The sequence below is a fragment of the Emys orbicularis genome, chromosome 23 (genome assembly GCF_028017835.1).
Source record: "Emys orbicularis isolate rEmyOrb1 chromosome 23, rEmyOrb1.hap1, whole genome shotgun sequence".
Classification (NCBI taxonomy): Eukaryota; Metazoa; Chordata; order Testudines; family Emydidae; genus Emys; species Emys orbicularis.
In genome coordinates this window covers 11,504,256-11,517,806 of record NC_088705.1, presented here as the reverse complement: position 1 = coordinate 11,517,806, position 13,551 = coordinate 11,504,256, and the positions used below count along the sequence as shown (strand labels likewise).

The window sequence follows — 13,551 nt, the reverse complement described above, 5'->3', positions numbered from 1 at the left end:
TCACCTTGGTTACCTATTTGGTTGGTTTATTATTCTCCAGCCTCCCCAGGAAAGGGGGTGAAGGGGCTTAGGGGGATATTTTGGGGAAACAGGAACTCCAAGTGGTCCTTTTCCTGAATCTTTGTCTAACTCACTTGGTGGTGGCAGCGATTCCATTCCAGGGCAGGGAATTTGTGCCTTGGGGAAGTTTTTAACCTAAGCTGGTGAACTATAAGCTTAGGGGGTCTTTCATGCGGGTCCCCACATCTGTACCCCAGAGTTCAGAGTGGGGAGGGAACCCTGACCGCTCCGCTGCTGGCACTGGAGCTCTCCTGACTCATACCAGCCTGGAGCATGCAGCTGTTCGGACTCTCCACTGAACTAGAGCGACCCCTCCCCGCGGAGTGAGTCTGGCTGGTAGCAGGAGCCGGGCTGGATGAGCCTGGGGCGAGGGTAGCATTGGTTCAAGGAGCCCAGCGCTGCCAGGCCTTTCCCCTCGCCCCTCCCATGGCCAGGCTCCCGCAGGGTTGTAGGAGTGCTGAGTTTGAGAGGCGCTACGTGCCCTGCCTTGTGACTGCCCCCCGCAGGAGGGGTGCCCTGCTCCGCTTCCTGGGGCAGTGTCGGGCAGCAGCGAGGGCAAGGCCCGGCCAAACCCTGCTCCCCCCCGCTCCCCCACCCCCACCAAACACACAGACACAGCAAACTTCTCCCCTAGAGTTTATTGTCCTGGCACTCTCCATACAATCAGCAGCCTTCTGCTGTGCAGTGTAGCAGAGACCCTCGCTGTGCTGGCTTCTATACCCATCACTCAGCAGTGGCCATGCCTAGCTCTCCCTCTGCCCCCCCCCCCGTCTGTGGCTCGCCACCCCCCCCCCCCTCACTGCTTGACACGCTATAAGCACGGTGACAGTGGCAGGTGTGCGTGATGCGTAGAGACACATCAGCATGGCCCCCGCCTTGCGGGGCTTCTGTTCCGAGGTGGTGCGAGGTGCAGGGGGCCCCTCAGCTTGGAGACCACCCAGCATCTCACAGGGCCTTGAGGGAACCAGCCCCGTTGTGGTGGGTATTAAAGCAACACTCCGGGAGTGACCTGCCCCAGCCAGAGAGTTGCTGTCAGGCTTCCAACCGGTTCACGTAACTGGAGTCTACTGGGAGCTCAGCCAGAGGCAGGTGAGTGGTTCTCTTTCCCCAGGGCTAGCTGGTCTCTCGGGCAAGGCTGGGGGAACAGGTCCTGCATGCAGCGTCCGCGCTCAGGCCAGGACGGGGTACGTTGCCGCCGTTGTCACCCCGCAGTTGTTGTCCCGCATGGACATGAGGATGTAGCCGTCGTTACCCCAGTAGGTGGACCAGGAGTTTTTGATGAGCCAATAGCTCTCCCCTTGCAGGACCCCGTAGCCCACGGCCAGCACCGCATGGTCCAGCTCTGTGCTCTTGTTTCCTAGGAGAAAGGAGAGGAGATTCAGTCTCCCTCTGCTGGGAGGTGAGAGACTGGGCTGTGGGTTCCCCACGCAGGAGGCCAGCAGGCCATGCCCTGTGCAGAGGAACCACCCTACATGTCTTCCTATATTCATCGTGTCATTGCCTTATAGGAATTAGTGTAGAGGGGAATGAATAAGAGGGGGCTATAAAAAGGGGTGCAAGATAATGAGTGGCAGGGAAGGTCAGTGCCACCCAGGAACAAGGGGATGCCCAATGAATTAAAAAAGGCAACATTTTAAAACCTACTTTTTAATGCAAAGCCTAATTAGCCTGCGGAACTCATTGCCACAGGATATCACGGAGGCCTCAAGTTTAGCAAGAGTTAGCGGATTGGACGCAGAGAAGGAACATCCACAGTTAGGTTAGGTAGGATAAAAGATAAGAGTTATGAATCCTCCTGCTTTAGGGCATTAGGCAGTCACGCTCTGTATGGGGCTAGGGTAAAATCTCCCCCCATGGGTAGGTTGTTCTATTAGGAGTTTCTTGCACCTTCCTCTGAAGCAGCTGGGGGGATGGGACTGTAGCCTTTATTTTTATTTAAAGTTAGTTTTAGTGATGTTCTATTGCACCCTCGAGGCTCTGGCGGCTCCAGTCTCAAGTTCAGCAGAGTAACGTCTGTTAGATCTGGAGCTCATAGGAACACCCGGAGGCCAAGGGAAATAACACAATCACGAGAACAAGGCTGTGTGATGTTATGATTAATTAACACGATCCTAGACGAGATGCACCCTGGGTCTGATCGAGCTGTGGCAGGAGTCAATGCAGCTGCTTCTGCCCGCAGGGAACCTGGCTTTGTCCAATTCGAGACAAGCAAAGTCCTCCCCCAGCAGAGCCCCTGGCGCTCCCCCAGACTCACCGCAGGCAGGTTCGTAGTAGACACCGTTGGCATAGAAGGCAAAGGTCTTGGGGGAGGCGTCAATGTTCACAGCCACCGGGCCGTGCTTGTAGAGCGCCGCTTTCAGGGCGGTGACGTTCCCGGGGTCTACGTTGATGTAGCCAGCGACCTTGGCTATGAGGTCAGTCTGATTGTAGTGGCAGTACCCGTTCTGGAGGGGAGAGACCAGTGCAAGAGCTGGGTGACAAATCCAGAGCCCTGCCCCTCAGCCAGACTCTTGCATGGCACCATCTGGATACCACGGCAGAGCAGACAAGGCAGGCGCTGGCCCAGTGCAGCCAGTCAACGCTGGGCTGTCCAGTCTGTTAACGCTCCCCCTGGCTAAGGAGGAAGTTTCACTGGTCCTGCTGGAGAAACACTCAACCCAAATCTCCCCCATCCTGCGTCAGGGTTTGGATCTACGCAGGCCCCCTCCAGCCACTGCCAGGGTTAGGATGAGTTAGTGACAGCGGTCGCGCAGGCCCTCGTGCACCGCCATCATCTCCTTGAGTTCAATGGAGCGGCTCACGTGTGAGAAGTCCCGCTCCCGCACGAGGGGCTGCGGGGTGGGAGCGCCAGCCTCGCCGCTCTCCTGTCTGGGCACCGACGCAGCCCCTGGCGCTGTCACATCTCAGCCAGCCCGGGGGGCAGGGCAGGGCTGAGTCCGTTTTACGGCCGCAGAGCTGAGGCAGGGAAGGAGGGCGGCGGTTCTGCTTTCCGGGGGTGCTCAGCACCCCCATCTGCACTGGATGGCAGTGGGCCCTGCAGCTGCTCAGCACCAGGGCCGGATTTACACCTTACGCACCCCTAGGCACAGCATCTTCAGCCCCCCTCCCCCTGCCTACAGCGGCCCTTTGTGTTGCCCACGGTTTTAGAGCGGCAGGGCGCCCCTAGGCACGGGCCTACTGTGCCTAATTGGAAATCCGGCCCTGCTCAGTCCACCGGGGGCGATCTGCCTGTGCTCACAGAGGGAACCTGATTGAACCCAGGTCGCCATCCACTGCTGTAACCACAAGGCCGTCTTGCCTCTGACAGGCCTGGCAGTGTCTGAAGTGGCCTGTGCATGCCCCAGATAGGGTACGAAGCACCCTCAACCCTCATGGGGACAGCAGGCACGAGGGTGCCCAGCACCCCGAAGGCCCTCCTAGAATCTCCCCCCGGCGTGGAGAAATTCATCAGGCCCCCCGAGCCGAACGGCTCCGTGCTCTCCTCGGCCGCCGGCCCAGTGCTCACCTGGCCCATGTACGGCCCATAGGACTCGGTGCTGGCGATGCCGCCGTGCTTCTTGATCCACTCGTACGCCTGCCACTCCTCGCCGCCGTCGCAGGCGTGGTTCCCGAAGCCCCAGGAGCAGTCGATCAGGACTTGCTGGGACAGCGGGGTCAGCACTCCGGTCTGGGGGGCAGCCGGGAGAAAGTCAGGGTCCCAGCCGAGAGCTCCAGAGTCCCGGGTAATGCACAAAGCCCAGAGGAGAGGGGGGTTGGGGCTTTCCTCCGGCTCAGGGGGGGTCAGGTGTCTCCCTCCTCCAGCCGAAAGCACCAAAGGTTCCCTCTGGGCGCTGCCTCCACCCTGGGCCTGCGCACAGGGGGGTCACTGGAGTGTGCCCGGCTGCCCGCTGTCCCATTCAAGGATGATTTCCCCCGCCTCCCAATTGCTTCCTCTCCCCAGTAAGGGGTGGCCTCCGCCTCCCAGGCATGTTGTGTCTAGCAGGACCAGACACACCATGCTCCACATCTCATAGCTACTCTTGATCAGCAGCCAGAGGTCCCCCGTGGCGTGGAGCAAGGCCATGTTCCCCTTCAGGGCTCAGACCTTAACTCCCAGTCCCGGGCAGCTCGGCTGTGCAGCTAGTCAGCCAGAGCCTGACAAGTGGGTGTGGGCTCAGATGCCCCAGCCTGCCTCGGAGACTCTGCACTGCTCCCTCCCGAGACACGCAAGGCAGCAGGGCTCTCACCTTGAGGAACAGGGCGCCCTCCATCGCCCCGGTGGTAGCAAAGCTCCAGCAGGAGCCGCACACGGCCTGGTCCTTCACTGGGGTCACGGCGCCTGGGGAGGGAGGGGTTACAGGGCAGGAGGGTTTGCAGTGAGATAATGTGGGGGTTTTAACATCTCCCACATTCTTCCATGGGAAAGTGGCCGCTTTGCAGAAAAGTTCCTTTTCGCAGAGAGTAACGGACCCCACTTCGGCCCTTTGTGGGGCTTGAACCTGGGACCCTCAGAGCTTAAAACAGCCCCCGCTGCTGCCTGAACTAAAAGACATGCTCCATTAGGTGGAGGCCGTGTGAGACTCAAACCCCTTCTATGGCCCGGTCGCTAGAGAGGGACGTAGGCCCAGTCCCTTAGTCTGGGTTACGCTAGCTCTGGTCAGGAGGAGGTGGGGAACCCTACGGCCCGGTCGCTAGAGAGGGACGTAGGCCCGGTCCCTTAGTCTGGGTTATGCTAGCTCTGGTCAGGAGGAGGTGGGGAACCCTACGGCCCGGTCGCTAGAGAGGGACATAGGCCTGGTCCCTTAGTCTGGGTTACACTAGCTCTGGTCAGGCGAAGGCAGCGAACTCTCAGTGCCCGGGGTGTGCAGTGCATCGGAGCTAGTTTTCTCTGGGATCTGTTTCCCATCTCAGGCTGTCATATGCAGTGGCTCCAGAAGAGAGCCCCCTGGGCAGGGCTTAAACTCCCCGCTGCACCATTGGCAGGTTAGAATGGGAGGTAGAGCCCAGCATGTCTCACTCACCGTACAGCCTCCAGTCCAGGCTCTCTGGTAGGACGAGGCTCTTGTACCCCTCGGACGGGAACGGCTGCCCCTTGTTGGGGGCCCCGCTCTTTAGCCGTCCCCGCAGCACGGCCATCTCCTCTGGGGTGCGGTCGGCCAGGTGGTTCAGCACCAGCTTGTAGGGCAGGTTGGCCCGATTCTTGGAGTGGATGTACCTGGGAGGGGATGGATGATGTGAAGAGAGGGGGAGCCGGGCAGCAGGCAGCACTGGCTTGTGGCCACCCTCCCTGCAGCCAGTAACCCCAAAAAAACAAATAATCATAACCGGCATGGGAGGCTCCTAGCCATGCCAGGGCACGGGGGAGAAGCAATCCCAGAAGAAGCCACCTCCTCCTCCCACCTAGGCTGGAGCCCGGAGAAGCTCAGCCCTGTAACGAGAGGAAAGGGCCTGGGACAGTATCTGGGTCAGGTTCTATGGGCCGTGATGCAGAGCAGTCGTCCCTTAGCACTTACTCTCTAAGCTACTCTTTGGGGGGGGAATGTCATGCAAGAGACTCAGCCTGCATCACTTCTAGCGGTCTGGGGAGTTCCCTCAGCTTGGGGCTGCCTCACGTGTGGTGGGAGAGGCCAGGGGTTTGCACCCAAACTTCCCAGCCCCAACCCCTGGATTTTTTGGGTGCCCAGCTGGAGATGCTTGGGGCCGGATTTTCAGCCTGGACCGAGAGTCCCGAACACTCGAGCTGCACACCCAAAGAACAGCAACCAAAATCACACTCACACTGTGTCCTGGGTTCGTTCCAGGCATACGACGTGAGGGCACGTTGACCAGGCATCCTCTCTTCTCAAGAGAGTACCCCAGCGCAGCCCCACACAGGCTGGGCAGGAGTCTCTTCCATCGTTATTAGAAGACGCCTCTATCAAGCAACCAGTTTTTTGCTGGTCCCTTGGATCATTCCTTGAGATACTTAAACAGACCCTCTTGTTCCTCCTTTCCGTTCCCAGAGAGCCCTGTACCTCATGTTGTGGATGAAGGTGCGTTTCCTGTGTTCCATCTCCTTCTTGGTGCTGTATGTCTTCCTGAACTTCTCCTTGTAGTGGTGGAACAGCCGGTGATGGACTCGGTCTGTTTCTCTAATTCTCCCGACAAATTCCTGCATTGGATTGGCCAGGATCTGGTGCTCCGGCCCTGCGCCAGGCCAGTGCTCGCATTTTAGACCTAGACAGGATAGAGGCAGAAGCAACTGTCATGGACAAGTTTGTGGCAGGCACAGATTATTCCTGGAGCAGACTGGCAGGGCAAAGGTTATCAAGAGCAGGATTGACTTTATCGAATCATAGAATCATAGAATATCAGGGTCGGAAGAGACCTCAGGAGGTATCTAGTCCAACCCCCTGCTCAAAGCAGGACCTACACCAACTAAATCATCCCAGCCAGGGGTTTGTCAAGCCAGGCCTTAAAAACTTCTGAGGAAGGAGATTCCACCACCTCCCTAGGTAACCCATTCCAGTGCTTCACCACCCTCCTAGTGAAATAGTGTTTCCTGATATCCAACCTAGATCTCCCCCACTGCAACTTGAGACCATTGCTCCTTGTTCTGTCATCTGCCACCACTGAGAACAGCTGAGCTCCGTCCTCTTTGGAACCCCCCTTTCAGGTAGTTGAAAGCAGCTATCAAATCCCCCCTCACTCTTCTCTTCTGCAGACTAAATAACCCCAGTTCCCTCAGCCTCTCCTCATAAATCATGTGCTCCAGCCCCCTAATCATTTCTGTTGCCCTCCGCTGGACTCTCTCTCACTCTATCTATCAATCAATCAATCAATCAATCATAAATCAAGCTGCATCTTCACCAGTTCACTTCTTGCTGCAGTAAAAAGTTGTGGTTGGCCTATAGGTAGGGAGTAGGCCAGATTGTGCTGGTACATGGCTGTTAATCTGGAGTAATTCCCTTTGAGTTGGGGGAGGGGAGGGTTACATCAGTGTAAATCCAGGGTCAGAGCAGAATCTGGCCCTGCACCGGTTGTTCACTGCGTTAGGCACTTGCAGAGGGCCCTCCCCATGTCCCAGGCTAGGTTCAGAAGTAAGGGATGGAGAGCTCTTTTCTAGGACCTTGGTCCAGTTACGTTTTCAAACCCTATGGTCGAGCAGGGGGAGGTTTGGTTAGAGGGAGCATCTTTATCATCTCGGAAATTCCCAGGGCTTGGTTTATTCTCAAAACCCTCCCCCATGCAAGCCTGTGGCACTGCCTGTGCTAACGGCACCTACCCCACACCATGGCCTGACACCAGGGAGCAGGCTGGGCCAGGCCAGTGTGACCTCTCCAGTTCAGTTCAGCAGAAGGGCATCAGAAAAGTTGAGGCAGATGGAGCCTGGCATCAGTTAGTGGGTTAGCCAGCCTGGCTCTGGAGGACCACATGGCTGTCACTGGTGTAAACAGACTTCAGCAGAACGACGCTGCTTCACACCAGCTGAGGGGCCGTATGGAAAGCTGACACATCTCTGCCCAGTGCAAGGTTTGCCAGCGCCAGTACGTTCACAACTAGCATTTGCCAACCAGGATCTGCATGGCACGGGCTCTCCTTTCAGTCTGTACAGCTTCACCAACGGACTGTGCTCCGTGAGGACACCAGCGCCATCTACACAGGCACTGATCTGGTTTCAAGTCCCTTGATTCACCAACCCGTTTGCCTGCGGCGTGGCCAGGTATTGCTGTAGCCAGAAGCGCTTGCAGGGTATGGAGGGGATGGGCGGTGTCTCACCTGGATCTACGGTCCCTTACTGCAACGTTGGGTGTGGTGGCAGAAGCCCTATAGACCAGGGCAGCAGGGCGCTTACCGTGTGGGAGGCTGAAGACCTCGGCTGGGTAGCTGCGGGCGAAGCCGCTGTAGTCGATCTCGTACTTGTCGTAGTGGGAGCCCAGCAGGCTGTTGAAGCCCCGCATCTCGTAGTGGACGGGCACGGGGCCGTCGGCGGAGCTGGCCACCCACAGGGTGTAGACGTTCTTCTTCCGGCCCCAGTAGGACACGTTCTGCAGCACGGTGCAGAGCTGCCCTTTGTAGGACTCCTCCCGCACGGGCTGGGGAGGCAGCGGGCGTTAGGGGCAGTGTTTCCGAATGAGGTGGGACAGCTAACTGCCGGAGCAAGAGAGATCCTACGCGGTGCAAACACGAAGCGCTGCCCGCGGCGTCCTGGCCAGCAGCTGTGCGCGCTCTGAGCCACAGGACGAAGGCTCGCTGTGTAGCAGTCAGGCCAAGCTCGCGCCTCGGGGCTGGAAGTCTAGACGCGGGCCAGTCCTCCCCTCTTGGGGGACATTCTCCCCGGGGGAGCACAAAGGGGGAAGTCCCCATCCCCCTTCAGCTGATTACCCCTGGCCCGTGCTCAGGGTGTACAAGGGGGATGGGGCAGGCTTCCCCGGACCCCTTTCCACTTGGGCACCCCTGGGAGGGACGGTTTGACTCCCCAGCCAGCCCTGGCACAAGCTCAGCTGACTTGAGTGGCGATGCACCTTTCTTAGGGCAGGGCTGGATCTGGCTCTGTGCTTGTCACATCGCTGTTAGGGGAAGGGGTGTGCTGGCGCAATTACCCATCATGCACTAATGTGCTGGCTCAATTACCCATCATGCACTAGTCTGCCGCAGAGCCCCATGGCGCGTGTGCTTTGTCAGGCCATTGGCCCTGTGGTATGGAGCAGGGCGAGGTAGCTAAGGGGTCTCCTGAGGGGGGGACGGAGAGCCCATTCGCCGAGCAGGATGCCTGGCATCCGGGGCCCGTCTTTGGCAGGTCCCGTGAGACACAGGCTCACCTTGAAGCCGTCCAGGCGGGGGAAGACGCTCTGCGGGCTGATGAGATCCCCGGCCGTGCCATTGACCCGGAAGCACTTCCGAACGTTCGCCTCGGTTTCTGTGGTTTCTGGGGTCACCTTGAAACTGGCGCCGAATGGCTCCAGAGAGCCAAGCTGGTACGTGATCACTTGGCCTGCAGGGATGCACCCAGGGCAAGCAGTTACCACAGAGGGCTACAACAGTGCTGCGGGCGCTCACGCCCTCCCCAAGGGCAAGGGGAAGCGTAACAGAGGCGACCGTCACTCTGTGCTGAGCGACGGGGGGTTGGGAGACACGGGCCATGCCGAGGGCTAGAGGTAGCCCCGGCACTCACTGCAGTGGGATGTGGGACTCCCCCGAGCTGCTAAGTAGGAGTAAATGGGGTGCTCACTGGTGCTCCCCTCCTGCTCGGCACTCGTTCGCCAGTGGAGCTGCCCTGGCGTGCCGCTGGCAGGAGCGGAGAGGAGAAGCAGGCTTGCTGGACAGGGGAGGGTGACCAGTTTAGTTGCAGCAGCTGTGACCTGAAGCCATTAACCGCGTTCTAGCAAAGAATCACGGAATAAACTAGAGCTGTGGGCGATCCCGAGCGTCCTGGCTTGGATTTCCCTCTTTGACACCCCCGGCCTCCACTGGGGGGCTGCCTGCGTCAGGACCGCAGCTCTGGTACCATCCTGGGGCCAGATCCTAAGCTCCTAGCTGCACCCCAGAGCAAACGCTAGAAGCTCAGTTTATCTACACCACAGAACTTAAACTGATCTATTCTTAGCCTGCGGGGCCTTGGCCCAGGTGCTGCTTCTCCAGGCGTGCTATGACAGAGACCCATCCGCAGCACTGGATGCACTCAGAGGAGAGGGCCCGGCCGTGCAGCCAGACGTGGGCAATCCATTCAATGTGCGTTAGGGGGAAAGGACGCTGCCTCCCTGGACCGCGACCCCAACAGTATCCAGGTGACCTACCGTGGTAGTACTGGATACGGCTCTGGCCTCCGGTCAGGTTGTACCAGGCTTCGAAGGGCTCCTTGATTTCAGCATAGGGCAGGCTGATAACCCCTGCAGGACACGAGGTGACAGGAGCCAGGTTAGCCTGTCCCATAGAGACCGAGGGACCAGGTCATAGCTACAGTTAATCGCTTTAGAGACGCTGTGCCCCGCCCATACAGTCAGACCGCGCTCCCCAGCTGCAGGGCCCATGCAGGGGTAGCTAAGAGCAACCTACCAGCTGATTTTAAACGCAGGCGCCTAATCCTGATCCCCGGTTCACCCTGTACCCAGGCGAACTCTCCCTGAAGCCAGTGGGAGGGTAGAAAAGCCGAGTAAGGGAAGGCCCCAGTGTTCTCTAACCTGGTTTCATGGTTCAGCAATGGCACTGCAAATCATTGTTAAGGGCTGCGAATTCACGACAGAGGAGGGTTGGCGGGGATGGGGCAGCACAGAGGTAAATTTCAGTCGCCAGAGACATCCCTTCTAGTGAGAGCTCTTCGGGAGGGGGCCCAGGGCACTTGCCCAGCTAGGAGGAGATTGTAAGTTCAGCTCAATAGGGGTCCTATCCAAACCACTTCCGAGGCGACAAAGCTCGTTTGCCAGGGTCCAAAAGGGGCTAGAGGTGGGGACGGGGGGGATCTAAGGTTGTTTCAAGATGTCGTTGAACAAGCTTATATGCACCTCCTTCCTAGTGCACTGAGAAATGGGAGTGGAAGGCTCCTCCCCCGGCCCCCCAACGCCACCAAAGAACCGTGCTGCAGTGCATAACGTTAGCAGTCCTGCCTCTGTGGCACTTGAGCCTGCAGCTCTGATTGTACCAGGGTGATATCACGGCTTCTACAGAATTACTTTCCTCCCTACTCTTTGGACTCTTACACGGGAGTGTGGCATTCAAACACAGACCGCGGCCGGGCCCCTGTCAATAGAGGAGGTGCAACCGTCTTTCAAAATATACAGATGGAACAAACCTGGACAACAGTATTCTAACAGGTGGGGATCAGGGCCCTACATCTGCACTCCTTCGCATTGTGTGGCTGGGGGAGGGGGCGGTCTCATTTGAAGCCGAGACCCAGCTATGCAGCTTTGGTGGCTGGAACACCTCCCAGACCTGGAGGGGACTGATTTCTCAGCCAGATCTGTCTGACATCTCAAGAGAAGAGCTGACCTCCTCCCCACCCAACCCTTGTACCCAGACGCCAGGCTTAAACTTGACTTGGAGCCGAGCACCACTTCTGCCCTGCCAAAGTACTTTGGGCCACATTTTCAAAGGTATTTAGGTGCCTATAGCTGCAGATAAGCACCTAAACAGCTCCCATTGATTTCCAGTACCCAACCTACGGCAGCGTTTTTGGAAATCCCACTAGGCCCCTACTTGCATTAAATACCTGTGAAAATCTGTCCCTGTGAGATTCTACAGCACCTTCCAGCCAGGATCTCCAAGCACTTTGCAAATGCTAATTAAGCCTCAGAACGCCCATCTTTAAGACACCACCTCCCTGGGACAGCCCCCAGCCCCCAATATACACGGGGTTAAGCCCACTCCTGGAGCATTACCTGTAACGTGATAGACATCTCCGAACTTGGGGACTGGCTGCAGGTTGCCCTCGGCTCCTGGAAGAGAAGGGTCCTCTTATTCCCCGCACTGACAGCCACTTCATTCCCCACCAAGACCAGCCCAGGGAAGCTGAAAGGACGCGAAGCCTTCACAGCTTTGCGGGGGCCGTGCAGTGTCTATCCCAGCCCGGTGCAAAGAGCAGTCCAGCTGGCAGGGAGTTAGATAGCTGAGTGGGAAGGAAACTCCGCCGGCTCATCACCTGGGGTGACCCGTTAACAAGCTCTTGACCCCCTGAGAATCCCAAGCTGGGGATGTGACCCCCTGAAACGATGCCCAGATGCCTGGGGCTCACACGCAGGCTGGAACAAGTTTTATAGTGGGGGTGCTGAAGGCAGAAGCCAGGGATTTGGGTTGTTATGACTACTTCAAGCCAGTTCCAGCACCTATGCACGCAGACAAGGGAAGAGAAGATGAGCATGGCCTGGCCAGGGTGCTAGAGTTCTGTAGGGGCACTCCCTCCCCCCAAAGCAGCGCAGGGGCTATACCCCAGAATTACCGTAACTACTTTACACACCATGCCTAATTCACATGCCTGCTGGTCCCACTCCCCCAGACCAAGTCCGAGGGCCCAATGGGACCGGTCCCGCTGATCTCACGTGCCCGCAACTCCCAGAGTCCAGCGAGTGTCTGGGGTGTGGGCTCAGTCCTTGGCTACCCTTGGTGGGTAGAGGCTGCGTCATGTCAGCACTCAGTGTCCCAGCAAGCAATGTACCTACCGTGGACGGCAATATCCCTGCCCAGGCCAGAACGAGGGAGGCCCCAGAGACTCCCTGGAGTTCCAGTTCCTACCCCCTGCTCCCTCCCGCGCTCCCCCCCCTTTCGGCTGGGGAAAACTCCCACCACACCCCGAGTGCCACTGGCTCCAGGGCAGACCATGGCCCTCGGGGCAGAGAAGAGACAGAACTTGGTGAGCATGGAGGCTGCTGGAGGCAGACAGCCCCCGTGGGACTCACAGCCGCTAGCTGCCAGACTGACAGTCGGATGCAGCCGCCACGCTGCCTCCCTCAGTCGGGGCCTGGCCTCTGGAGTCACGGAAAGGACAGCAAGCACCGTGAACAATGCAACATTCACCACCTCCCCGGTTTCTTGGACCAAGCACCCTGCGGTCAGGCTAGATAGCCCAGTATCGCACTCACCGCAGGGCAGCAAAGGTGCCTTTTCAGTAGCCTCCAATATACGGGGGGGGGGGGGCAGGATTAGCAGGGAAATAAACTCACCTGGGCAACAGCTCCACAACAGAAGAATCAGCATCCATCTGAAGATCGCCATGGGTGCAGCACGTGCAGCCAGGCGCTCCCTCGCTCCCGCTTTGCAAGCCAAACCTCCCAGAAGCCCCCTAAAAAAGAGGCTGGATGTAAATCACCGGCCCTCTGTCAACCAATGGGGAAAGTCGGCCCTGCCCCGTGCGTGGGTTAAAGACATGCTACTGAATTCAAGAATAGAGAAGGGGCAGGGCCTGGTCATTTCTTTGCACCCAGCCTATTGGCTGCTGCAGGTCCAGGGTTTGAAGCAGCCGCTCAGCACGTGCCCATGGAAAGACAATCATTGTAGGACAGATCAAGGCCGAAAGAAGCCGTCCCTGGGCTGGGGAGTGGTGTGGGGGGGGATTGGCAACTCGAAGGCCTTGGAAACGTCCATTCGCGGGGATGAACAGGCTCTAGAAGTTGGCCGTGCTTGAGTCTCTGCACGCTGCGACGCCCGTTCTGGATCTCACCGTGCAGATCTCACTTGCCCGGTGAGTACAAGTACCACAGTGATGGGCGTCTGTCATGAAGTCACTGGGCGATGCTCTGGAACTACTCCATACGAAGCCAGTCAGGACTCTAGGGGAGCCTCCTCTCTCGGAGCAGACTGTCTCCAGGGCAAGAAGCTTACACAGCTTCAACCTTCCTGGGTCTGACCTTGGAGCAGTCAGCATCCCCTTCTCACACCGTGCGCTTCCCCCAGCGAGTCTGCACAGGCGGGGTCCTGGGGAAGCCAGTGGGCCCTGCACCCCAATTCCGCACTCAGACGTGACTCTCAGCCAGCCAGTGAAACAGGAGGTTTATTAGACGACAGGAACACGGTCCAAAACAGAGCTTGTAGATACAGAGAACA

At 58.2% G+C, this 13,551-nt stretch overlaps 1 protein-coding gene across 1 annotated transcript; it reads right to left on the bottom strand.

Annotated features, from left to right (window-relative positions):
- Positions 1-1,229: 1,229 nt before the first annotated feature.
- LOC135893878 (digestive cysteine proteinase 2-like) lies at positions 1,230-12,723 on the bottom strand. The gene is made up of 11 exons (XM_065421834.1): positions 12,672-12,723; positions 11,394-11,450; positions 9,816-9,908; positions 8,841-9,013; positions 7,874-8,114; positions 6,054-6,255; positions 5,061-5,254; positions 4,287-4,378; positions 3,566-3,727; positions 2,315-2,504; positions 1,230-1,417 (listed from the first exon to the last, which is right to left on the bottom strand). Exons 1-11 carry the CDS (start codon positions 12,721-12,723, stop codon positions 1,230-1,232), a joined length of 1,644 nt encoding a protein of 547 aa, XP_065277906.1.
- Between the last annotated feature and the right edge of the window lie 828 nt (positions 12,724-13,551).